We start from the raw sequence: 24936 nt of genomic DNA, 5'->3' as shown, positions 1-24936 counted from the left end.
AGAGCTCCTATCAACAATAAAACCCCACTTAACGGGATTGAAATTCCCGTGCAATGAATTCTAGCCACCCAGGTCCGTGATCCAGCGCGTCTTTTATATGACAATACTGGCCTCCAAGAAGTGTTCAGGGAGGTACACTGGAGAGTCGCGATTCTTGTCGAGATTTACCCCTTCCACCCCGTACCCCGTACCGAACAAACCTCCAGAATGACTACCCTTTTGCCCCGCGGATATCGTTCCGCCACCGAACACTGTTTCGACGAAGAACAAGCCGAAGCTATTGTTCGAACCACCGCCTACCACCGCAGAGACTACTGTCTATCCGTTATCTGGTTCTCGCTCCGTGAACACGTCGATATTCGCCCGTCAATAGCAACACCCTTTCAGCGGACATCAAATGTTGGAGTCGGCTCCCTCGATCGGCTACCCCTCGAGCTCTTATTTGACACATTGTACAGTCTGGACATGCATTCTCTGTTTAAATTTCGACAAATAAACCTCCGATCAAGACAAATGGTAGATTCTCTCCAGCAGTATCAGAGGGTAGTCTCTTATGGACTGAACCTCTTCTGTGCTTTGTTACGAACACGACTTGCCATTCACATTTCTCTACTCGACTTTTACAACGCATTATGTACTAAAGCATGCAATTTTTGCGGCGAATTCGGCGGGTTTATATCCCTCCTAATTTGGAAGAGGTGCTGTTTTAATTGCCTCCAGTGGTCTTCGGAAACCCAAGTGCGGACTCTCGCCTCAGTCCGAAAGCAATTTCATATGACCAAGGCCGAATCAGACCAACTGAGATCATTTAAGGCCTTGCCTGGAATATACTCGATGAATGAATCTGTACAAAATTCCCGCATTACGATCGTTTCTCTCTATCAGGCCACTTTGGCTTGCAGACGGCAACCGCCTAGACTTCCGCAAGCCCAACCAGCGGGCTTAAACCGAAATCAAAAAATCAACTTCATGGGGTCGTGTGCACTTCCTTATTACGACAAACAGACTTGCAGAGTGGAACGCGGGATTTCGTGTGCTGGGTGTCAACTTGGTATTGAAAAAGGTATTATCGGCACCAGGGACACGAAATGGGGATACGAGGCTCGAGACAAAGTATATGCGCAAGACAGCTTTTTGGGGCATTTTCAGTGGTGTGAACAGGCACAGCTCCTGTGGAGATCGAGTGGCGAGGGTAAAAACCGGCCACCCGAGCTACCTGTGTCTGCTCGGACAGGAGGCTACTTTCGAAGAAGAGAATGACCATCATATAGAGCCTATTTACTAGTATATTGCAGCCACACTACCTAGAATTGACAAAGGAGAGCCTAGAAAGCGGACATATTCCAGCCATCCAACGTACAATACTGTACTTTATTCCTCGATGATTTCTCCCATTTGATCCATGAATTTCACCTCTGCATCTGGCTTGACCAGGTGCCTTGAACAGTAATTGCTCGAGTTTTTGCCAAATACCTTTCTGACTGGACTGCATTTGACGTTTGTTCCCTGGCGGTCCGAACACTGGACGAACTCCCACTCCCTCCTGCAGCCACACGTATATTGGATATACTTTGAATCGCACATTTTGACCTGTTAAGGTATCCGAAGTTAATTGGAGCTTAGATATGGGGAATAATCTTCTCCTTACGATTTTCTGCTGTCAAACGACTTGTACGTTCGCTGATAATCGGTAGAAGCGACTAGTGCATAGAATAGAGCTTCACTTGCACTATCGAGAAACTCGTAAGGTGGTGGAGGGCCGTTCTAAACGTTTGCTTCTTGCTGATGCAATAAAAGAAGAGCTTGACTGAAACCCGATGCTGCTACTGTTTGAAAGATGACCCAGGCGAACATTTTATATCTACCAGGCCGAATATTGCCTCGGTTCCTGTTGGCTCAGGAAGCACGGGAGCATTTGGAACTGGCGACTCTAGCACACTGAGATAACGATGAGGAAAGTACCACAGGTGTTGCATACGAGGTTCACGGTCGTCGTTTGTTGTCAAGTTAACTCCATTTCCTCCAAATTTGGAGAGAAAAAAAACCCTGGACCAATGAAAGATCCACCAAGAGTGGGTTTTGTAGGGTTTGGTGTTTCAGGTAACCGCGGAGCTAAAATCACTACTGCAGAAGACTCTGTAAAGATGATCACCTGCTGAGTTCTCGACTTGATTTATATGCACAAGTTGCGCTAACCGCTGGTATGTATATGTGGCTGAGTTAATTGAGCAAATTGCGTACTGGCCTTGCCGCTGAGCTGAGACGGTGGCAGGGTCTAGACTTCCTTGGCCTGCCTAACCCCGCTCGACATTCCTATCCCGTGAATTCCAAGGATGTCGATCCTTTAGACAAAAATGGAAAAATAGCAAGCACAGCGGCGGTTAAGGTAATTTCAAGCATGTAATATAAACCTAGCTTTCGACCATAGTGAGGGGGGCATTGGCAAATGTCTTCCTATCAACATCCAGAGAACGCAATGCATCCGGCTGTCCTCTCCATGGAAGTGGATGATGAAGATTCTTACGAAAGTGAATATCGACTGCGAATCGGAAATCAAGTCAAATATATCATCATATCTCCCAAAACCTTCGATAGAGATACGCTTTCATTCCCTATTCAGTCCCTGCCGAGTCTTCCTTGGTACGATGAATGGACAGTAGCCCACATTTCGCGAGACAAAACTAGCGGCGACTTGAGAACTTCCATCTCGAACCGACCACTAGCCGGCGTCAAGTGTCAATGGCATCACACCCTATTTGATTGCCTAGAGTTAGAGAGAACCAAGCTGCTCACGGCATCGGCATTCGAAGCAGTCTTGCATCCGATTCTCCCAACAATCTTCCAAACGCCAGCGACCGTTATCGCTAAAATAGCTCGTTTCGAATGGGAGATTCCTCGTATCGAACGAGAAACAAGGGCATATCAGCTGCTGGAGTATTCCGGGCTGACGCCGCGCTTCCTCGGCCATATTCATGAAAATGGACGCATCATGGGGTTTCTATTAGAGAAAATAGAAGGACGCCCTGCTTCCATTCAGGATCTAGATATCTGTGAAACAGCTCTGGGGAAACTCCACGAATTGGGATTTTTACATGGGGATGCGAACCGATACAACTTTCTCGTAGCGGAAGGGGGGGTAAAACTTCTCGACTTTGAATGCCTTCAGGGAAATGCTAGTCGGGAGTCAATGCAAAAGGAGTTAGAGAGTCTACATCTCCAACTGACTGAGGATTCCGGGCGTGGCGGAGGTTTCATAGTCCAGGGCGATAGCAATTGAAAATGATTTAGCATGAGGAAGCGATTCAATGGCTATCTTTGCCTATCTCATGGGTCCTAAATTGTCCCAAACTTTTGGTCCTCTGATTCACACAGATGCTAGCGAGGTGAACAATTTTACATTGTGTTTTCAAGTAGTCTTCCTTTTTCTAAAAACGTTATTGCGGAGTATATCTATACATCTCGGGGGTCTGAAACGAGCTGACTTTGGAAGTGCTTGGGCCACAAGCTACAGTAGCGGTTACAGTAACATAAAATGTGTGCACGAGATGGGGGAAATGAGGACCATGAGAATCGCTACTAATCATACGTCCGCTCTAGATTGCTCTAGACTCGCCAATACATCATCCTTTGCTATATAACAAAGTTAGAAAACCATAATACTACTTTCTATTTTGCATGCGTCTCCGTATAATGAACTGAGGACCAACATGCCTCAAGATTTTTCATTATTACTACCTTATTATTCCGACTTGGGCCCCTGTCATGTGATGTTAGGCCGTAACAGCTCCGCCTATTCCTCCGTCGGACGCAGTGTCTGCACTATAATTGCCCGCGGTAATCAAGCAAAGAGTAGAAATGTGATCATATTGAAACATGTATTTTAGCGGTTGAAAATTTCATTGTTCCTTCACATTCTATGTCTAGTGAGCGTGGGAATGGGACACTACGGCGCTTAGTGATTGGGTGCTCGTGGACTGGCGTTTTGGTACGAGTGGGGACGAATAGCGGACGCTTTAACACCGGACCACTTAAGCCGTTATGCACTGATTTTGATCGTGATGTCGCAAATGATATCGCACACTTCCTGTTAAACGAGAGGCAATTTCAGCCAGCGCTGCCCAAAATGATTAAAAGTTATTTAACATGGTGGGATGCATTACGCCTGTCTGCAGCATTATATTTCCTCATTTACTAATCCCTTCTGGATTCCCTTTCGGATTCCCATGGATCCCGCATGGGACTGTATACCTTGCGTTTTCACATGAAATTAACCTGAAGTAGTCAGATAAATAGGATAAAGCTTTAATCCGGCCACTATAGCTGATATAAGCAGGTGGGGCTCTCAGAGCACCACGTGATGGATTTTCGCGCGGGGCAGTCGAAAAACTAACCTTGCTGCCAGACCGGCCGTTAGGCAGATTGGAATCAGCAGTCGTGCCATACCTTATACAAAGCCTTTTGATCGCATTGTCTGGCGAGCGCTCTGAGGTTAACTGCTTTTGCCTTGCAGTGACGCGCAGGATACACATTTAGGTATCTTATAATTTTGTAGCATTTTGAAGGTAAGTTGCCAGCGCACGGTGTTCTCGCGATAAGGGCTTACACGTTCTCAAAAGTTCATCATCTCTTACCTTTCCATATGAGTTTGCCCAACAGCGACGAGATCCTCCAGCAAAACCTTGATCCTGTTGAACACGGGGTTGTGGAGGAGTTGAAAACCTGGCTGGATGCGAATTTACACGCGGAATGGAAGCAGTCTCCTCGGTTCAAACTTGTAGAGCAATGTTCGGAAATTAAATTACGGGAAATTCTCCAGCAGCTCGCGCAGGTCAGTACGCGTCGTATTTCTAAGATAGTTTACGTGTTGACAAATGCAGAACTCCAGCGTCGCTCTTTTTCGGTCATCACACTCAGGCTGGGAGCTGAAAGAAGGAGAACTCATTCCCATATCTCACAGTCAAGACTGTACTATTAGATACGAAGACCGAACGTATCCTCTAGCAAATGGAACAAAGATGTGCATATCAAAGAAAGTTCGGGTGGGGATTCCTGAGGGAAATATTTTGTATCTAGTATGGAAGGTTAAGAACTCGAGTCGCTGAGAATTCTGCAATCAAACCCCAGCTAATCTTGATTTTGAGCAAGCGGTACATTTTGTTCAAAAGAATAAAAGTGGGGGAAGAAAGAGGACTGCGTATCAACAAAATCCAGGTCGGTCATATCAAGCAAGGGAGCAACAAAATCGAGATCCGCTAGATCAAGGACATTCCCATTATTCGATATAGGACACTGCGGGGTCACGAAATCAAGAGCAGCGAGGTCAAGAACTGTTTCTTCAACTTGTGGTGACTGCGGACGGACGAAATCCATAGTTGATCCCTCTTGGCTTGGGTTTGCAGAGCATGCAGCCGAAACCAAAGTGTTGAACCGGGACGGAACTTCACTGCTGACTGATTCCTGTGTGTTATTCCCAGATCCATGCTCCGCTTGCTGCGCTGGTCCTGCTCTGGATTGACTGGCTCCTGAGGCCTGCCACACAAGATAGTTTGAAGCAGACCCTATAGTATCGGGCACACACGATCCCTCACTTGGCAATCGTGCGGGAAGCTGCGCGCCGGGAATAAATTCACCAAGTCGTTCGGTACTCCCTGGGTGGCAGGTCTCGACAGCAGAAAAGGACCCTGGATTCCGTTTCTTACTTCTCTTTCCGCCAGCTCTTGCGTGCATCTTCGTATCATGCTTTCTTTTGCCTGTCAAGCTTTGTCCTGGGTCGATTTCGGCAATCCAAATGAACTTAGCATGAAAATCTAACAAGAACTTAGCCATAGAGGTTGCATTTGATTCTTCGGACTTCTTGTTGATGTCAATTCCACGAAGATATTGGATGGTCAGATTGAAATCTTCTCCAACGAGACCTTTATCGTCCCATCTTTAAAGCAGTTAGTAGAGAAGTGGTTGTGCGTCGAATAGAAGCTCACATGCTATCTGGAATAGATGGGAAAAATAAAGGCCCATAAATCTCATTGTATTCTTCCCTGTTTACCACACCACCATCGCTAATGTCAACGGCTTCCACACTTTTATGGACCAATACACCGGCTGCAAGCTCCTGGCAGAAGTTGGTGTGTCTTTGCCCTCGTCGAATGATGTCACCGTATTTGTCAACATCATCGTCTGAGATAGAAAGACCCGCACGAATCAGAAATCGCTTCACGCTCGTTGTCATAACCCGAGACTCTGACGTCGGAATCGCTCGTCTAAACAGCTTGTAGGCGGAGACAGCCACGAATCTTCGCAGAATGCGTTGCTCATCGATATTATTATCTAACTGAGCTGCACCTTCCAGGAAAGTCTTTGCCCTATTTCGTTCTGCTTGCTCGCTATATCGTGGTAATGACTCAATGGGACTTTCCCAGAACTCAAAGGGGTTTTCCTCAAAGCGGGGGAAACGGTCACGCAGGGTTTGAAGCACCTCGAGATGATTGATGTTCTTGACTCGGTCGCGGTTCGCTTTGGAACTAGTTGTAGTGGTATTGAACAGTCTGCGAAGAGGCACATATAGCTGACGCAGAAACTCGAGCTTCTGTTTGTCATCCACAACACCAAAAGGATGGTCTTTTGGCAGGGTCTTCAAAACTGCGATAACATCGCCGTTAGAAGGGCAGCTCGTGTTATTATTTACCGATGCCGGTGGTTGGGAGTGATGCTGCTGGAGATAGGCCATAGTAGGATGATAAGCAGGGAAGGGAGAAGGGGCAATGTCATAGCTGAGAAAAGGACGTCCAAACATGTGACATGGCTTTGGAGACTAAGCGGTATTGCAGGACACTAATCCAAAATGGTCTTTCATAAGACTGCGCGGACTCCTAGATGGTATTTTGGGTTTAATGTTAAAACAAGTTATATATTTTGCACGATGGTCAGTCTCATACAGTAATGGCATTTGGCATTCACCAAAGTCAGTTCATAGTGGCTGGTACTCACGCTCCCAAGTTTATTTCAATTTTACTGGCGAACGTAATAGTTTGCGCTTCATTCGAGTTAGTGGAATATGTTTCTCGATCAATTTAATATTTCAAAATTCCGCTGGTTTGCTCTTTGCTCTGTCGCAGATCTACAAACACTTGCATCTGAACAAGAAATGACAAGTCAGTGATCATGTTGTCAAACATTAGACAAGGATCGAGTCTTCAGTAAGTGCTCTTCTTTATTCTCAGGCTTGTCGAAGTAATCTAATTGTCGATAGCCGGGCCTCTAGTGACCGATCGGCTAGTGTGGAAATATTTCCGGCACTTTCGCGGTATAATCACAGTTTATATGGCTAATGTTTGTGGCCAAATACATAAGTCCTGATACACATTTCATAAATAGAAATATCACGATATTCTACTAATTACCCTTTGAATTGGATGCCTATTCTTCGAGTTTGGATGTGGGGGAGTTTGGATGTGGGGGGGGGGGATGGAAACCTATGGCTTTATTACTGGCGTTTCAGCAAATTCTTCTTCCCCAACAGAGTGAAATATAAATTGACAGATCATTGACCCTTTGACAGTCCCTGATCCCTTTCCAACAACAGTAGTTACTGCTATTCCAAGGTGGAGAAAGGAGTAGTAGCTGGCCAATGACACAAGGGCCCAGTATAGGAATATAATTGGCTCAATTTTACTCTTTAACCTAAAGCTACAAAGCCCTTAATTATTAGCTGAACACTACATTTTACCCTGTTCCTAGCCCTTACGAAATAGGCAATTTCGCGGGGGCTTTTGAGCTTTACGCAGTATCCTAGGAAGTCACATACATCAGCTTGTGGAATAAACAATTTTTGTAACGTAACAGCTCGTCAAGGCCATTATGGAATGTCAAACATTTCTAGGATGTGAAAAGGGTAAGTACCTATTCCAAGTATATAAAGACGAAGACCTCTCCCAGAAATGTCCTAAAGAAAAGCAAGCGTCAGATCAAGAAAAATGGAATTCACATTCCCTCGTGGTACGCTCTTCAAATCACCATAATACTATCATAAAGCTAACCTAAGGACCCCTAGATCCTGATATATTCTTACGAGAATTTAGAGAGATAAAGCCGCACATCTATGACGTTCCAGATGGTCAGAAAGAGTGTACCTACTAGGCGAGGCTATATTAGCTAATAACTTGCAGACTTTGTCATACGACTCGATAAAACTTTGTATGAGCCTATCGATGACAATTTATGGATTCTGTGCGCCGGAAGAGGCAGCACTACTACGCATTTTACACTTGATCAGATATACGAAGTCCTTCTAAGACCCGAGAGCTGTAACCACATTTGGGATCTATTCAAACAGTCCATTTTTTCAATTTCCCGGGAGTCGAAGATGGAAGAAATATGCTCGAAGAAGCCAGGTCTCTATCCAGCCCCTGACGGTAAGAAGCGTGTTATGACTTTGTTAAGTTAAAGCTAGAGGCTAACATAGGATAGACTTGATAATAATGCGCACAAACAGACTGGACCCTATAGGAGGTTATTCTTACAAACTTATTTCGAAGGAATTACAAAGCGAGTGTTATCGCCTCTATGCGCTTGGTCGAGACGGACAACAACTTAGGTTTGCTGAAATATACGCGTATCTATCGATTCGCGGTAGATCCCCGAAGTCTTTACTCTTAGGAATGTCTTTCACCATGAGGCGCTGGCTTAAAAATAAAGAGTTTTCCATTACCGAGGAGGGCTTGTTAACTAGGCTTGCCTTACAACTAGGGCAGCCTGTTAAGACCCAGGGCATTGCTAATCTTGTGAAAGGGCCGGTTCTCATAAGCGAATATAGTATGACTAGCCTTTCGCTGCATGGAGGAGAAGACAATTGGTATGCCAAGTGCGAAATGCTGCATTCTCCACATAATTGGCAGCAACCAATGGGAACCCTACAGGAACTCGTTGATGCTTTATGTTGAAGGACGCCCTTTTGTCACCCATCCTTTTTCTTTTGATACTTCACGTTAGCTTATTGATGTTTTAAGGTCAACTTGGAATTGTCAGTGCTACTTATGTTTCCTTACATGTTTCCAATGTTTATTGTGTTTTTTTATCTTAGTCAAAACCCAACACAAATTGCCAGAAATCAGGGTATAGAAATAAAAAGTTGTTATTGCTTGCTGATTGGGCATACAAAATTCTAAATTTAGAACCAAAAACGGACTAGTCACTCGCGACGTGGCGCATTTAGAGCTTATTTAGTAATCCTTAATATAATCCTAAAAGGGTATAGCTCAAAATGCGCGCTTTACAGAGATTACGTCGTCTACGGAGCCCGAATCGGCATGTCGAGACCACCCGTCATATCAGTTGATTAAGCCAATAATCCAAAGTTTGCGTAATAGGCCCATTTAATTAGAGTAATTTCACATTTATGCCTGCTTCGTACCTTTTACCTCGCACCTCGCACCTAGCCTTTTTTAGAATAGGGGTGGACTATAAAGGTGATCGATAACTCACTCTTTTCTCAATACACCCAAGAATCCTTCAGCATCGTTGCTCACAAACTCCGTGACTCCGGCCCAAGCTTCCTTCAGAGCCCGTTCAAACCTAATCTGTTTTCTCGACGACCACTTGTTGCGAATCTCACATTAGGCGCTTAGACTTATCATTGTAAGTACCTTCTTTGATCATGACCGTCCATCAGCTTACCTTGTATAATACCCAGCCAAAAGCCTACATACAAAAATGCGCAATGCTCGGATTCCCGCACACTTAGATGCCCTTGAAAGCACTCAAGATCAACCTACAAGGCCGATGGGTGATGTCGATGAAGCAGTTCGGCGTGGCTTTCTAGCGCTTCAGGTCGCTGTTAAGTCCCCGCCCTTAGAGAACAATGATCTCGACGCAGCGTTACAGTGTTATGCAGCGCGTCTAGTGGAGCTTTCCCCAAGCTTAGACGCTCTCGGAAACAGTTCACTGACAGGTGATGTCGATGCGCTCCTCGAGAATCTTGGGAAGCAACTATACTTCCGACACGGCCAAACAGAAAATATCGATCATCTCAACTTAGCGGTCGAGTACTCTCGGCTTGCGACTAAGATAACTGCTTCTAACCATCCCGACTACAAAACGCGCCTTGATTTTCTGGCGGAACTACTCGAAACTCGATTCAAATCTGAGGGATTTGGTCCTGACATTGTTGATGCGGTTCAACTCACTCGTGACGCAGTCATCGCCACAAATCATAACGACGATGAAATTGTGTGCCGCTGGTCCGACCTCGGAGAAAGGCTCGGAAGACTATATGGCTCTGGAGGAACTATCGCCGATATCGACGAAGGGATTCAGTACCTTTCCCAAGCGGTCAAAGTCACTAAAGATCCTATTTTCTTATTCGATCGCTTGATTGAGCTCGCTTTCTGTTTAGAGCTCCGATTCGAGGAATTAGCAGAGCTAAAAGATATCGATAAGGCGATTTCACTACGTCCTCTTCAAGCTACCGATGATCAGGACGAATCATGGTTACATTGCCTGCAAGGTCTTGGAAGCGATATGGAAGCCCGATATAGACATACTGGAGAACCCTCTGACCTCCAGGAAGCGACCAGGGAAGCTCACAATGCAATCAAGGCAATGGTGGCCATCAGCCCTGAAGTGGGTGCTGATTTTAGGACACGCATGGATGTTTTTCGCCACCTCGAAAACTTGTTAACACTTCGTCATAAGAAAACACACCAGATCAATGACTGTGAAGAAGCAGCCAGGTGGGCAGACGAAGCAGCCAGGTGGGCAGGAAAAGCAGCCAAGTGGGAAAAAGCAGATCATTAGCCTTTGTCGATGGCTACTTCCATGATCCCGATGTGGAGGCGTGCTTTCATAGATGAATATAATACTTCGTCAGTTGTCAATTCTAATAGTGAAGGTACATCTCATTAAGCTCCGTTGGCGGGTGACTGTATGACGTGTGACGGCTTGAGGGAAGCGCTGGAAGAATTTCGGCCAACTTGGAACACGACAAAGCTGGAAAATCCTTGACGGAATTTCGCGGGAGGATTGTCACAGAACATCACCATTCATGTATGAATAAAGGCAAGAGCATGCCGATCACTATAGTCCGAAGACCCAAGAAGGATCAGCATCTAGCCAAATCAACCGATATGACGGGTCTCGACAGACCGATTCGGACTTCGTAGACGGCGTAATATCTATGTAGGGTGCGCATTCTGAGCTATACCATTTTAGGATTATATGACCTTTCGATTAGGAGACATGGGTTTTCCAAGGAAAAAAAAGTAAAGTCTTGCAATGTGTAGATCAGTGGTAATTGCTCACTACGTGGAGCGAAAGTTACCAGGAGCCACCTATGAGACAAGAAGACTGTAAAGAAAGCCTCATTAAGGACCCCTTATGTGCATTCAAATTACAGCCGGCATACATGAGCTCACACATAGTCATGCTTACCATTATCGAAGGTCCACATAATCCCACAACGGTATAGCTCGGAATGCATACCCTACATAGAAATTATATTGTTTATGGAGCCCGAATCGGCCTGTCGAGACCCGTCATATCAGTTGATTAAGCCAATGATCTAAAGGGCTGCGTAATAGGCGTAATTTCCCTGATACCTACTTCGTACCCTTTGCCTTGCACCTTGGACCTTTTTCGAAATGAGGGTGGACTATAAAGGTGTCGAATCTCACACGTTGAGGTAGTTCACCACACCCTTTTCTCAACATACCCGAGAATCTTTCCGCATCGTTGCCCACAAACTCCGTGACTCCGGCCTCAACTTTGTTCAATCTGTGTTCTCGCAAATCACTTGCTGCGAAGACTTGTCATTGTAAGTACCTTCTTTGATCATTCTCGTCCATAAGCTTACCTCATATAATACCCAGCCGAAAACCCATCTCTCAAAATGAGCAATGACCGGATTCCCGCACACTCGGATGCCCTTGGACGCACTCAAGATCAATCTACAAGCTCAGCGGAGTGTGATATCGATGAAGCAATTTGGCGTAGTATCCTAGCGCTTCAGACCGCTATTGATTCCGCCCACTTAGAGAGCCTTGGAATGCAGCTGGATGCTCGATATCAGCAAACACAAAATCCCAATTATCTCGAGGCAGCAATACAGTGTTACCAGCTTGCGACTAGAACGCCTACTTATTTCGACTATGCAGCACGCCTAGATCGTCTAGTGAAATTGTTCAATTCCCGGTTCCACTGCCCGGCCCAAATCCTATGTCGCAAAACGAGCGATGATCAGTTTTCTCTACAGTTAGACTCCCTCGAGAGCGGTTCCCACGCTCAACATCAGTTTATAATCCCAACAGGTGATATTGATGAAGCAGTTCGGCTTGGCTTTCTAGCGCTTCAGGCCGCTGTTAATCCTGCACTCTTACAAAACCTTGGGATGCAGCTGGATGCTCGATACCAGCAAACACAAAATCCCAATGAGCTTGAACTCGGCACAGCAGTACAGTGTTGTCAGCTGGCGACTAAAACGACTTCCTATGTCGACTATGCAGCGCACCTAAATCGTCTAGTGGGATTATTCGAATCTCGATTCCAATACCTAGACCAAAGCCAATGTCGCGAAACGAGCGATGATCAGCTTTCCCCATGCTTATACGCCCTAGAAAGCAGCTTCCACGCTCCAGTTCAGCCTACAAACCCGACGGGTGATGTTGATGAAGCATTTCAGCTTGGCTTTCTAGCACTTCGGGCCGCTGTTGATCCCGCGCTCCTCGAGGACCTTGGGATGCAACTGTATATGCGATATCATCTAACAGAGGATATCGTTGATCTCAACTTAGCGATCGACTATTCTTGGCTTGCGGCTAAGGTGACTACTTACGACCATCCTGAGTACAAAATGCGCCTAGATTTTCTGGCGGGACTACTCGATGCTCGATTCCAAACCACGGGATTTTTACCTGACCTTGATCGAGCGATTCAACTTACTCGTACTGCACAAATTGGCAGGACAAATCATAATGATTTTGTACTGTATTGGTTCGAACTCGGGGAAAGGCTCGGAAGACGGTTTGGTTCTGTAGGAACTATCGCCGATCTCAACGATGCTATTTGGTACCTTTCCCTAGCAGTTAGAGAGGCCACTGGAGAGTCCCCTTCCCTCTTCGATCTCTTGGTTGAGCTCGCTTTCAATTTCAATCTCCGACATGACACATTGGAAAATATAGAAGATCTTGATAACGCGATCTCACTACGTGAACGTGCTCTTCAGATTACCCATGATCAAGATGAATTGTGGTTAGATTGCATGCGCGATCTCGGAAAAGACTTAGAAGCCCGATACAGACATATCGGACGGCTCTCTGACCTCGGGGATGCGATCAACAAAGCTCACATTGTAATCAACAAAATGAAGGTCATCAGCCCTCAGTATTATTTGCTTAGAGATTGTTTCTATGAGCTCGGGACTAAGCTCGGACTTCTATACGAAGCAACAAACATGATAGATCACCTCGATGAGGCCATTGTATGGTCTCGCAAGGCGGTAAGTGCTATTGGCGCACGCTCAGAGGTTTTTTGCCAACTCGAACACTTGTTGACACTTCGTTACAAGAAAACGCACCAGATCAGTGATTCCGAAGAAGCATCCAGGTGGGCAGAAGAAGCAGCCAAGTGGGAAAAAGCAGATCATTAGCCTTTGTCGATGGCTACTTTCATGATCCCGATGTGGAGGCGTGCTTCCATAGATGAATATAATACCTCGTCAGTTGTCAGTTCTAGTAGTGAAGGTACATCTCATTAAGCTCCGTTGGCGGGTGACTGTATGACGTCTAATACGCTGCTTTATAAATTGAAGCATGCCAGCCTAATCTAACCCCAGGGGTGATATACTAGGCACCATTGATGAATACAAAAAAGGGGTAAGTTTATATATTTCGGTATCCTGGGATATCGAAATGAGATCACATGTCCCTTGGCACGCAATCCAGTCTTGGCAAGACACACCCGGGGAATTAATTTCAGTTAAGTCTTCTTTTCCTAGTCTCTATAACCGGAGCTAAACTACGCAAGGGACAATATGGACAATGTAGCTGTCGAAATCACGAGAGATAGTGACGGTGCATTTGAACCATATAAAACCTATTTTGCATCAGGAGGTCCTACCGAGTTTGGAGCCGACTTCACATAGAGTGATAAGCTTGAACCGTCAGACGACGTTGATATCGAAGAGAAAGTTGAAAATGACCTCAGGGTCCACAACTGATGCGGTGCCGACTTTTATCCTCTGGTTATATACTATAGGGTTTGCGAATTATAATCATTCCTAAGCTGATAAAAGAGGATTTCGAGTTAAATCACTAAGTACATCGAGCTCAAATTCGGTCTTGAATAGAAAATATATCATGCAAATGGATAGCAGTAGACAAACCCGGAAAACCTTGTTCTGCAGAAAGGGCATGGATTTTGACCAATCCGTTTTGCGCATGGCTCGCAAAGCATATGCCCGCAAAGTAGATAATGCCAGCCATCTGGCTGTTCGAGGCAAATCTTGCACTCCAGGATGCGTCGTCGGGAAAGCTCCTCTTGATGCCGGTCATTCTGTAGGAGAAGCTCACTCTGAAGTTCCTGGACTTGCTTTTCCAGCTTTTCAACTTCTTGACCGAGGTCTTCAACCTTTTGATCGAGGTCTTCAACTTTTTGATCGCGCGTTTCAATTTCTTGGTCAAATGTCTTACGCAGCTTCTTGAAACAGGTGTCCTGGTCCATTATTAGCTCAAGAAAACGGAGTGTCTTACGAGAGAAACCCATACCAGAGTGCCAGGTAGTTTATTGACCCTTTTTCGTTTGCGAGATGGTTCACCACTTGTAGCATCATTTGGTCGAATCAGAATCTCAAGAGATGTACGTGGAGACGTCCTTTGGACCTGTGAATCGGTTAGCCGCCAGCTCGGGGGTAGTTCGTCATCCTCAATAAGAATCGTGCTTGTAGGGCTGGTCATCGTGGCTTGAAAAGAGGAGACGTTTACCCAGGTGGGAGGAAAGTAGAAGTCTGGCTGAGCTACAGTTGGGGCATAAGGCTCATTATATACCCGAGAGCCAACTGTTCGACTAAGAGACGATTGGACACTACTTTGTGTGATTGATCATGCGTGCATATGTACGTGACCCGATTAGATTGCACAAAACTGAAATAACATACATAAAACATTGGGTGGCGGAAAGCACTTTATCATCCTAACCGCAATAAGGAGCTCTTCCCAACTCGGCAATCATCCCGGTCCCTCCAGTTCAATTGATACCTTAGGTGCTTGCGATACCTGGGAATTTCGGTCTCTTCCCAGTCATGGACTTGAGGTAGTCTCCTTCCTGAGATATTGCCATGAAGTATAACAGGATGTCGACTTCGAACTGACTAAGGTCCCCCATCAAATAATGGAAATCCTCGCGAGACTCCCATGTCCAGACATCACCCTCCCAGCGCACTGCAATAAATGTAGCCGGATATGTCCCGTTCGGAGTCGGGTAGAGAGACTTTATTGGTTCAAAGACGGACATTGCATCCACTTCCCAAGCTATCAGACCAACCCCAAGAATTGATAACGAGCGGTCTTTCATCACAGACTCCTGCGCACCATTTGTATCCTTGTGCTGCTTCACACGGGAAGTCCGATTACCCCGACATTCATATCCCATCACTGCTAATAGACCTTCGGACTTAGTCTTTCGCCACCCTAAGATGGACCCCGAAGTCAAAAGTAACCCATAATGATTTTGTGCTCGACGTCTGATCAAACTAATATCGACACACTCTAGCTCACGCTCTGTGTGGTAGGCAAATTTTGGGCCTTCGCCGATAGAATCATGACCTGGATTCTCTTGATCGGTCTCATCCTCGTGAGAGTCCTCATCCTTGTCATCGTCCTCGCTATCATCCCCGCTATATTCGTCGTACCCGTCCTCATTTTCTTCGTCAGTATGTCCGCCATACTCCTCCACCCTATTGTCATCATCATCGTATTCATCTCTATAATCATTCTCGTCCTCGTAGTAACCATTCTGGACAGCGGCCTCCTCCTCTTCCTCCTCATAATCAACACCGGAATATTCATGGTATTCCACCTCTACATCCTCATCATTGTATCCCTCTTCCTCTTCCTCAAATATATCCCTTTGAGCGATCGAAATACTTTTATGCTGACTGCCGTCTGCGTTCGAACGACCTGTATATCGGTTAAGAATTGTAGGATCAGGTCGGCCGTGAAGAAAGTCATACCAACTCGTTCACGATGAAAATCCAAAAACACCTCCCATTCAATGTTCCAAGACTTGGGCAATTTGCCTATTCTGATGCATTCTTCCAGGTCTTGCTTGGCAATAAAAAACAATTTGGTGTCTTTGCTTCCCGCAAAGGCTGTTGAAGCTTGATTTAGCTGTTCTGCGGCTGCCTTGAAAGCGGCAATATCGATGCATCCATTTACCTTAGGGGCCTTACAGTAATATTCGAAATCAGCTTTACCTCTACACTCTCTTGCACTATTTCCCAGAGCCCCACATTAGCAGCGCTAGTACACGTTAGGAGACGGGTCCGCCCATATTGCATCAATGCTTGTACCTTTGATTAGTCAGGTTAAATTCTAGTAATAGTGATGAAAGATAATCTAAATTTTTCGGCCCATGCAAGGATTAGAGCAAACAGAGCAATAAGCTTACATAACCCAGATAACAGGATCCTGATCGAATTCCCCGCACGACTTGGTCCTCTTAAACAACTATTTGCCCATCCAAGCTTTTCTCCCACGCTAGTCACGAGCCAAAACATCTCTCGTTGCCTTTCGGAAAATCGCCTACTCTTGTGACTATCAGTTTAGCAGGCAATATCAGCGTACATCTACCACTATATTCCTGGTACGAGGCGATTGTCGAATGATATTGCATTCACTCAAATTAACGTTCCTATAGCTATTGACTTGGTTGTGAATATGTGGGCCTACATCCAAAGCTTTTTCAGAAGCCAAGAAGAGCAGGTACCCACACCAACACCTGTCACGATTATGGCTGCCCGCTTTCCTGCCGACGGACAATCTCCCCATTTAGTGCCCCTACGGACGACGTCACAGAGCAACCATAGATTCTCTTTTGACGGACATGTACCAGACATGCGAGAATATTGGTCTACCCCAGATCCATGGCGTTACGCGGACAAAGTGAGATTTGAAGTCACCGAACAGTTGGACCCGATTTGTAATGGGATTTATATCATCTTTTTCACTTTTGCCATTGATGATCTTCCAGAAAATGCCAACTTCCCCCAAGAAATTCTGAATGACCGATTTCTTTACGGGGACGTTTTTGTTGTCAAGCTACAGGCACAGGAATATGGTGAATATGGCTGGGCGCTTTATGATGATATGCCCACAGAGTTTCTTAACTTGCCTCTAATGAGAGGTAAGAGAACACTTCGTTCGGATATACAGGATCTTTATCGTTAATCGGGCTACTGTGTCATGTGAGAAATTTCTCATTACATAAGAGTTCTGTCAGAAGTAAATAGGACACCACATAAGATTGGTTTGTCAGTGATCATAAACTTCAAAGATATAGCTTATTTGATCTAGAGTAAAAACCAATCGAGGTGGCGTAGGTAATTAATTGATGCGCTAATTACTGTAATTTACTATGATTCGTAAAGTTACATTGTTGGATGCAATGTAGGCGGGTCGGTCTCCTAGCTTGGACTAGCGCTGCTAATGTGGGTCTCTAGGAAATAGTGCAAGAGAGTGTAGAGGTAAAGCTGATTTCGAATATTACTGTATATCTGATATTCTTTGCTTGAATCTGACCATTTACAGAGTCAAGCTGAATAGAGGCCTGTTGTTTTTCGTTGAAGCGACCCCAAAGGATGGACGCAATGAGTGGCTCTGCGATATCATAATACTCCTCGGTATACTGGGGCGCTCGTAACGTAGGCTTGGCAGCAAGCCTAGGAGCAGGTCCAGGTTTGAGGGTAGGTCTCAAAGAAGGCTTCATTATCCACAGAATACTAGTATTGAAGAAATTTTACAAATGAAGTCCTTTTCAAGGTTTATACTTTGTCAAGTTAGGCATTTGATAGTCTTATATGTAGCATAAGTTGACTCCAAAATTTTAATACTATATCTTACATTGGATCAATTTTACCTCTGTACATTTTTACCTCTGTACATTTTTACCTCTGTACATTTTTACCTCTGTACATTATTACCTTTGTACATGTTTACCTACGTCACGTGGCGTTAGACCCATATTCTCGAGATTCTGTTAGGATCGCATGGTTTTCATTGGATAACTAGTTAACTATGCAACATTAATTACATAATATGCTAAGACTTCATGTGGAAGAAAAGCTACATTCATCTTCACCGGTACGATCAGCTTTCGTAAAAATCGGCCACCGGAAGAATATTGCGCCGGATGTTTATTTATAAGTGCCGGCAACAGAAAAGCGGCAATGCATATATAGTAGTATAATGGGGTCATGCTACTCCAAGGTGGAGAAGGAATCTTTGAACGCCATGACGATGTTTATCCGCTGTCCGTAGTGTGTCTGCGAACCGTATTCTAGGATTCAAAGTGAGAATACGAATTGATGTAGGCATATGGAAAAACTGATTACCAACATAAATCTCTACGCGAACTTTATCTTGACCAAAGTAGATTCTGCTAAGGGTGCAGCTTGATCCTGAAACTGAAAGAAAACAAACCTCGCCAAGGAGTTAGTCTGCCCAGTCCATATTGATATTGATATCACTTGCATCAACAGTTTCAGTCATACCTTTTGCTTTGAACTCCGCAATAAGTGCTTCATTGACTTTTTCAAAGTAATTCCTCTCGCCATGAACAACAATACCCAACACAACTCCGGTGTGAACCATCTCGCTAAAACTCTGCTCCGCTAGCTTAGCGATAACTGCATCTCCACAACGGCTTAACTCTTTGAGACGTAGTCTCCAGAACACCCATCGTGGAAGACTAAAACCAGGTTGAGTGATGTTTGCTTTGGCTGCGAGATCTCCGATGTCCATATGGATTTGGTGATTTGATTCAATAACCATAGACAAAGTAGGGTCGTAATTTTGCGCTACTAACTTTATAAGCTTGAATTTGGCGTTCGAGAGCCATGAGAAGCAGGCAGGAAGTAGTTCAGTGATTGACAGCGAATTTTCGCTCTTCGGAATATCCAGTTGCTTCGTCAGAGGCCGCTGTACCTCAAGTGTCTCTCTGAGTAACCAGAGAGCAACGAAGCTCAGCTCAGCTTCACATATCCCGCCAGCGCATAGCTTGGCAGTCAACACTGCGAAATTGGCTCGCTCGGTAGTGGTATACTGGTGTGACTCAATAATCCATGAATGCTGCATCTTTCTTGCCAGATAAGGAAGATCGATCCAGAATTTCTGTCCGTTTGAAAACATTGTAGTCTCTTGTTCCTGGGTATCTCTCTCGTTGCGGTGAAGGATTCCAAATTCCTTGATGCTTGAGATAAGAACAACGAGGCTGTCTTGTTCTGGGCTCGTCGAGGGAGTCATCTTCGAGGTTTGAATGAGTACGTCCCACGCATCAAGCAGGTAGTCCTCTATAAGTGAAACACTCCGCTTTCCTTCGGTGTACCACTCGCTAATACTGAGTAGAAGGTTCCGAAGGTCTTCAAGGTTTCCTCTCGGGTACGTAGGGTCAGGAGCACATTTTTCGGTGCGACTACTGGGGAGAGAATAGGAGTTGTTGGTATAAGACATGTTAATAGTAACAGGTTAACGGGAAACCTAAGAGAGGCCGAAGAAACGTTGAAATAGGATAACAAAATGGAAGTGCTGGCTATGCTAAGAAGGGCAGGAAGAAGAAAAAAAGATAAGTCACTTCGTCTTATGTGAGAACGTGACACTGAGTAGATAACACGTAGTACTGCTATTCACACAATACCACCCCACATTGCAACAGTCTGAGACTTGACCTATCGGAAGGTTATCCGACTTGGCCAATTTGGTGTTGTTGGTAGGGTACAAGGATCTAAATTTTCCGGCCTTTTCCCTTGTCTAGATCTCCCTACGTCACATAACTCCATTTGAATACTGTATAAAAAAGGGAATAGTTTCTAGCCCCACCAACTACTTAAGCATTCCCTTCCACGCTTCGACAATGCAGACCAGCATCAGGGTCCTGCTCTTCAGCGCCTTGGCCCTGCCAGTCCTCTCCTTAGTTGCTTTTCCACCTAACGACCTGACAGTCGCTACAGGTTACCCAGACTACGTCGATGATTCTGAACATAATGAACGGCCAAGCTTGTTAGTCCGAGATGAAGAGAGGGTAAGATTGCTTTATCTGGCTTCTCAGTGACCTGCTAATAACCTTTTAGCGATGCTATGGATTTTGCGGCCCTCATGGCTGTCATTGTACCCGGCCGATACGGGTTTGTTCCTGCAATAATATTGGTCGCCCCTGTTCTTGTGCTTAAAACGAAGTACCAAAATTCAGCAAATGAAATATTAAAGTTGAACTCGTTATATGTGATAACCTCAATCAAGCGATAGGACTAATTCTTCCCGAGCTTGTTCCTATGCCTTCCGGATAAACACCGGTGGCTTCACAAGTTTACGGTTTCCACGTCTCCTTTTACTGTGCTTCATCTTAGCCTTTATTTTGTCATAAGCTACTGACGAATGTCTATATCTAGCTCATACGACTACTGGCCCAGTCTCTCAGGGCAGATCTGGAGTATTGCTGGTACTCGCTATCCTGGTCCTTGAAGTCAAAGCAAATTTCGCTCTTAAGTTTCGACGAATCCTGATCAGTCCAGGCCTGATTCCCTTTCACCTACCATCGGATGTCAATTTCGCAGTAATCCTGGAACAGCGCTCACGCGGCGTCCCTAGGTCCACAATTCCCATTCCATGTCCCCATTACAATATTTAATCAAAATTATACAATTGAACTTTTGAAATTGATCTGGTATGACGATTTGTAGCATGAAATAACTAACGAAGGTTTGTACAGACTTAAGGCCGCCCTATAAGTCAAGCGCTACGTCGTGGTATGGTACGGTTTGGGGGGGGGGGCGGCCTCGACCGCGTTGCACCTGGGTCGGACGAGGGTTGTTCACAGGTATCGCCGTGATTGATTCCGTACTGCGATGGTCAATGTGGTTGGAGCGATTGGAGCGGTTAGACTGCGGTGTCTGTCGCTGCTGGCTACCCTGGATGGACTGTGGTGTCTGTCGCTGCTGAGTACCCTGGTTGGACTGCGGTGTCCGTTGTTGATTGCCCGGCTAATTAGAGCGGTTGGAGCGGTTAGACTGCGGTGTCTGTCGCTGCTGGCTACCCTGACTGGACTGTGGTGTCTGTCGCTGCTGGTTACCCCGTGGTGGTATCCATTGTTGATTTCCCCGGTTGAGTATACCCCGGTTATTTGGCGTTTCCGGTATTCCCCGGGCCTGATCTCTACCCCCCTGAGGTATATAACCAGAGCTAGGCGACCTGGTTGCTCTTGGAGTAAATATACCGTATCTCTGCTGTGTTTGACCATGCCACCGAAATCGGCTAGGGCTACCGTTAGGCGTAAAGACGGATCCGCCCTCAGAAACACTACCTTCCTCCTCGATGGGACCTTCCTCCTCGATGGGACCTTCCTCCTCGATGGGGCTTAAATCACGCTGAAACTGAACTTTCTCAAAACTTTCCATATCATCTCCTTGTTGTTCCCTTTCGTCCTGAACTTTCTGTCCTCCCTCAACATCATAGTATCCCTCTTGAGTTTCTTCATTGGCTTCTTGGAAGCTACTACCATTGCTCATGCCTATACCCTCATCAATTTCTTCAGAGTTCGGGATAACTGGTTCATATTCGACTCTAGTTATCCGCCTGTTTTTCTCAGCACGTGGCTGAGACCAGTATGCACCTCGGTATGCATTCACATTCCTCCAGTGGTTGTTTTTCATATGAGTATTTGCCGGGGGATACTCCGGCCTCACCCCTGTGAGTGCCTCATAGTAATTAGCCTCTTGCTCCTTCGCCACATTGTAGATTAACATGTCTGTCTTCAGCTCATCGCCAGCATGAACGAATCGAAGATTAAGCCGCGATTCCCAACTTGCTTCTCTACCATACCAATGAATATAGACATATGTCTCAGGATACCATGCTCTGTCCATCGGTTTTAACAATGATATTGGGTCCTGGTCGACTGACTTCTTATCCACTTGCCAGGCGACTATTCCCCAACCTTCAATATCTCGTTCGGTCCGGATATAGTCTCTTCGGCGGCCAAGACTTTGTTCCGAGATATTAGGTGCTCGAGAGGGAATTTGATTCGCTATTCCCACACTTAGACTGCCACTCACTAGCTATGATAAGCACCACTGTAAAAAGCAAGACAAGGGGAATTCTTCAATAGTAGAGTGACAAATCTGAGAATTCGTTCTGACAAGCCTAAAGATAACAAAACAAAATAGTATCAAACACCCAAACCGCAAAAGACCTTCCTAAGGGGCATGATACGAATGATGCAAGCGAAACCCCATTATACTGGCACTCACAGGACCACAACCCAGACTTCGCTGCATTATTTCGGCGGTAGAGGTGGGACGCCCGGCTTTTTGACGCCCGTTGTATCGTATGCGCCACGTCTATAAAGTTTAGACCCGCTTGGTTAAACGCTCTAGTGAAGAAATAGGACTTACTTGTTAGGCTGAACCATAACTAGCCCCTTTGTATTTTGTCTTACGTGACTATCGAATGGATAGCATAGAGTGATTTGACGTGTGTTGTGAGAATCCTAGTTCCTTTTTACGCTCAGTATTCTGAAAATAAATTTGACGACTTATGATTCTGTATACGAATCTAAGTTAGTTTGTATGTAAGAATCGAGTATGGGGATTCGCATACCTGAGGGTAGAGCAATATTGTTTTGCCCTGTAGGCCTAGATAGAAAGAGAATCGTACTAGTTTTATACTATGATATACGATCCGATTAGTAACAACCTTTATAGGCACTATCTTGTTACACCCATCCTAGCATAGAGAGCAATTGAAGTAAACGGATCTACACATTCTTAACGGCTGACGCGCATTGACCTCACGGGGGAAAGGATTGACTGGAAAAAAAGATTATCAAGCCCTTACAGAAGATGGGATAGTTTGTTAGATATAACTAAATCTATATCTTCCCTTTTTTATTCTTAGACTGCTACTAAATTGGCCTCACTCAAGCGATCTCGAAGATTATTACGGCGCGGCTTTGGTACTCTTCAACCTACTGACTCTAGGGACTTCCTCTGACTTATCAGCCATAATGCTATAGCTATTGAGTTTACAGAGAATGTGAACTAGTAGTTGGACACAGTCTATTGCAATAAAATGTTAGCACGTACTGGATAGAATTACGTTTTTACCTCATATGATCAGGTTCCTTGCGAGTGACATTCGAGGGCCACCACAGTGCCAAAGGTAGATTATGGTGGAGTCTGTGTGTAGAATAAAAGTAATGTAACACATACAAACTAAATTGGATCAGGACAGTTCTTAGCAGAAAGCCAATCACCCACCCCAGAGTCTTATTGAATTCTTTGAAGCTGACTTTCTAGCAAATCGCTATCCTCGGTATCCAAATTATCCGTAAGATAACGCGTAAGGTCCTTCCCATTAAGCGAGTAAAGTATGCGGTTGACCGACATACGCAGATCAATAGGAGGCAGGAAATCCATCATCAAAAGACTGTATACCACAACCATACAATCCAAGTCCGTGAATTCCCGAGGGACATATCCTATATGCTGAGAAAGGATACCGTATAGAACGTCGGTAGTGATAGGCCCATCGTGCACCCATGGGGATGTAGAAACGATGTAAACATTGACAGCGTCGTCTTCAATGCTGAATTGAGGGTCACTCATTTCAACAACTGTATAGGTAATTAGATATGTGCTACACACTTTAAAACAAACCGACTTACAGAATTGAGTTACAAGCTGTAGTAATGTTCCAGTGATAGGCTTGACGGGCATTATTGACATGGTGGAGAAGTAACATTGATGCTACGTTTGCAGAAGTGTGCGGATGCGCATATAATGAGAGATAAATGAGCGACCAGGATACTTTAAGTTCGATACAAAGAGTTATGCAAGTTGCTCTAGGCGCCTGAGACAGTTTTGGATATGGCCACCATACCAGTCGGGTAACCCCTCGTGCATCCTATATCCCAAACTGATTTTATGCTCCTGGTATTCTGAGTCTAGGCGCTGATAGCAAAGAACTTTCTTCGAGTCAAGGTCTTCTGCCTGTTGTTGTAAGATAATCGGATCATCGCTACCTAATGGAATGAATCCATATTTCCCCCGAACGCGTACAATACCAGTCTCAAGCACCGCAAGGTCCACCAAGGGTGCATCCTTCGGATTCCTATGGTTATCCTGGGCCTGATGCTGTGCGCAAAGCCCTTGTAGGGAAACGGCATCAACAGCCACATTGCTGAGGCCGTTTTCCATAACATCGAGTGCATCGGACGGGAACCAATCTCGCACAACCTTGTTTGGTTAGAGCCTGACTCTAATAGTAGGGAAGGGTTAACATCACAGGACTTGTCTGGCAGAAGAAGTTAAGGTGTTGTAAACCTGACGAAATGCTCGCTTTATAATATAGTAAAGGGATCCGAGGAAGCGTGCAGTACAGAACGATCGTCGAGTACTTAGGAAATTAGAAGTGATTCTGACAATATTTTTCGATTTCTTCTTTGCTATTGAATGCCACAAAATATGGAATATTTTTGCTTTTAACCTTGGGATAGTTAGTTCCTATGTTAGTAGTAGTCCCCAACTCTCTTGCACTTTTGATACCAAGCACTACATTGAAAACAGTGGGAGTAAAAATTAAGCTTGGGAAACTGGCATATTGGTTCGTGTCTCCGTATCAACATCTTGAAGTAGTACCCAATGTGCTGCAATGATGTAACTCATATTAACGACTAGCCTGCTTA

The 24936-nt window shown here is 45.1% G+C and overlaps 12 protein-coding genes across 12 annotated transcripts; 5 read left to right on the top strand and 7 right to left on the bottom strand.

Moving 5' to 3' along the window:
* Positions 1–207: 207 nt before the first annotated feature.
* Positions 208–482, top strand: N7537_011467 (uncharacterized protein; the record flags this gene model as incomplete). Its single annotated transcript, XM_056902521.1, has 2 exons — positions 208–405; positions 459–482. 2 exons carry the CDS (start codon positions 208–210, stop codon positions 480–482), a joined length of 222 nt encoding a protein of 73 aa, XP_056747808.1.
* Positions 483–2446: 1964 nt separating this feature from the next.
* N7537_011466 (uncharacterized protein) lies at positions 2447–3277 on the top strand (the record flags this gene model as incomplete). The annotated part of the gene is made up of 1 exon (XM_056902520.1): positions 2447–3277. The coding sequence occupies one exon, from the start codon at positions 2447–2449 to the stop codon at positions 3275–3277; it is 831 nt and encodes a 276-aa protein (XP_056747807.1).
* Positions 3278–4639: 1362 nt separating this feature from the next.
* Positions 4640–5102, top strand: N7537_011465 (uncharacterized protein; the record flags this gene model as incomplete). The annotated part of the gene is made up of 2 exons (XM_056902519.1): positions 4640–4828; positions 4878–5102. 2 exons carry the CDS (start codon positions 4640–4642, stop codon positions 5100–5102), a joined length of 414 nt encoding a protein of 137 aa, XP_056747806.1.
* Positions 5103–5124: 22 nt separating this feature from the next.
* N7537_011464 (uncharacterized protein) lies at positions 5125–6790 on the bottom strand (the record flags this gene model as incomplete). Its single annotated transcript, XM_056902518.1, has 2 exons — positions 5125–5929; positions 5979–6790. 2 exons carry the CDS (start codon positions 6788–6790, stop codon positions 5125–5127), a joined length of 1617 nt encoding a protein of 538 aa, XP_056747805.1.
* A 2915-nt stretch (positions 6791–9705) lies between these two features.
* N7537_011463 (uncharacterized protein) lies at positions 9706–10788 on the top strand (the record flags this gene model as incomplete). Its single annotated transcript, XM_056902517.1, has 1 exon — positions 9706–10788. The coding sequence occupies one exon, from the start codon at positions 9706–9708 to the stop codon at positions 10786–10788; it is 1083 nt and encodes a 360-aa protein (XP_056747804.1).
* Positions 10789–11878: 1090 nt separating this feature from the next.
* N7537_011462 (TPR Domain containing protein) lies at positions 11879–13633 on the top strand (the record flags this gene model as incomplete). The annotated part of the gene is made up of 1 exon (XM_056902516.1): positions 11879–13633. One exon carries the CDS (start codon positions 11879–11881, stop codon positions 13631–13633), a length of 1755 nt encoding a protein of 584 aa, XP_056747803.1.
* Positions 13634–14340: 707 nt separating this feature from the next.
* On the bottom strand, positions 14341–14939 carry N7537_011461 (uncharacterized protein; the record flags this gene model as incomplete). The annotated part of the gene is made up of 2 exons (XM_056902515.1): positions 14341–14697; positions 14751–14939. The coding sequence occupies 2 exons, from the start codon at positions 14937–14939 to the stop codon at positions 14341–14343; spliced, it is 546 nt and encodes a 181-aa protein (XP_056747802.1).
* A 301-nt stretch (positions 14940–15240) lies between these two features.
* Positions 15241–16540, bottom strand: N7537_011460 (uncharacterized protein; the record flags this gene model as incomplete). Its single annotated transcript, XM_056902514.1, has 3 exons — positions 15241–16160; positions 16214–16427; positions 16493–16540. The coding sequence occupies 3 exons, from the start codon at positions 16538–16540 to the stop codon at positions 15241–15243; spliced, it is 1182 nt and encodes a 393-aa protein (XP_056747801.1).
* Positions 16541–18692: 2152 nt separating this feature from the next.
* N7537_011459 (DUF3632 domain-containing protein) lies at positions 18693–19709 on the bottom strand (the record flags this gene model as incomplete). Its single annotated transcript, XM_056902513.1, has 1 exon — positions 18693–19709. One exon carries the CDS (start codon positions 19707–19709, stop codon positions 18693–18695), a length of 1017 nt encoding a protein of 338 aa, XP_056747800.1.
* A 1526-nt stretch (positions 19710–21235) lies between these two features.
* N7537_011458 (uncharacterized protein) lies at positions 21236–22117 on the bottom strand (the record flags this gene model as incomplete). Its single annotated transcript, XM_056902512.1, has 1 exon — positions 21236–22117. The coding sequence occupies one exon, from the start codon at positions 22115–22117 to the stop codon at positions 21236–21238; it is 882 nt and encodes a 293-aa protein (XP_056747799.1).
* Positions 22118–23518: 1401 nt separating this feature from the next.
* N7537_011457 (uncharacterized protein) lies at positions 23519–23968 on the bottom strand (the record flags this gene model as incomplete). Its single annotated transcript, XM_056902511.1, has 2 exons — positions 23519–23865; positions 23917–23968. 2 exons carry the CDS (start codon positions 23966–23968, stop codon positions 23519–23521), a joined length of 399 nt encoding a protein of 132 aa, XP_056747798.1.
* Positions 23969–24079: 111 nt separating this feature from the next.
* N7537_011456 (uncharacterized protein) lies at positions 24080–24448 on the bottom strand (the record flags this gene model as incomplete). Its single annotated transcript, XM_056902510.1, has 1 exon — positions 24080–24448. One exon carries the CDS (start codon positions 24446–24448, stop codon positions 24080–24082), a length of 369 nt encoding a protein of 122 aa, XP_056747797.1.
* Positions 24449–24936: the final 488 nt, after the last annotated feature.

The sequence above is a fragment of the Penicillium hordei genome (assembly GCF_028827395.1).
Source record: "Penicillium hordei strain IBT 12815 chromosome Unknown utg000006l_segment0_segment0, whole genome shotgun sequence".
NCBI lineage: Eukaryota > Fungi > Ascomycota > Eurotiomycetes > Eurotiales > Aspergillaceae > Penicillium > Penicillium hordei.
The sequence above is the reverse complement of the archived record's forward strand: the minus strand, read 5'-3'. Positions and strand labels throughout refer to the sequence as shown.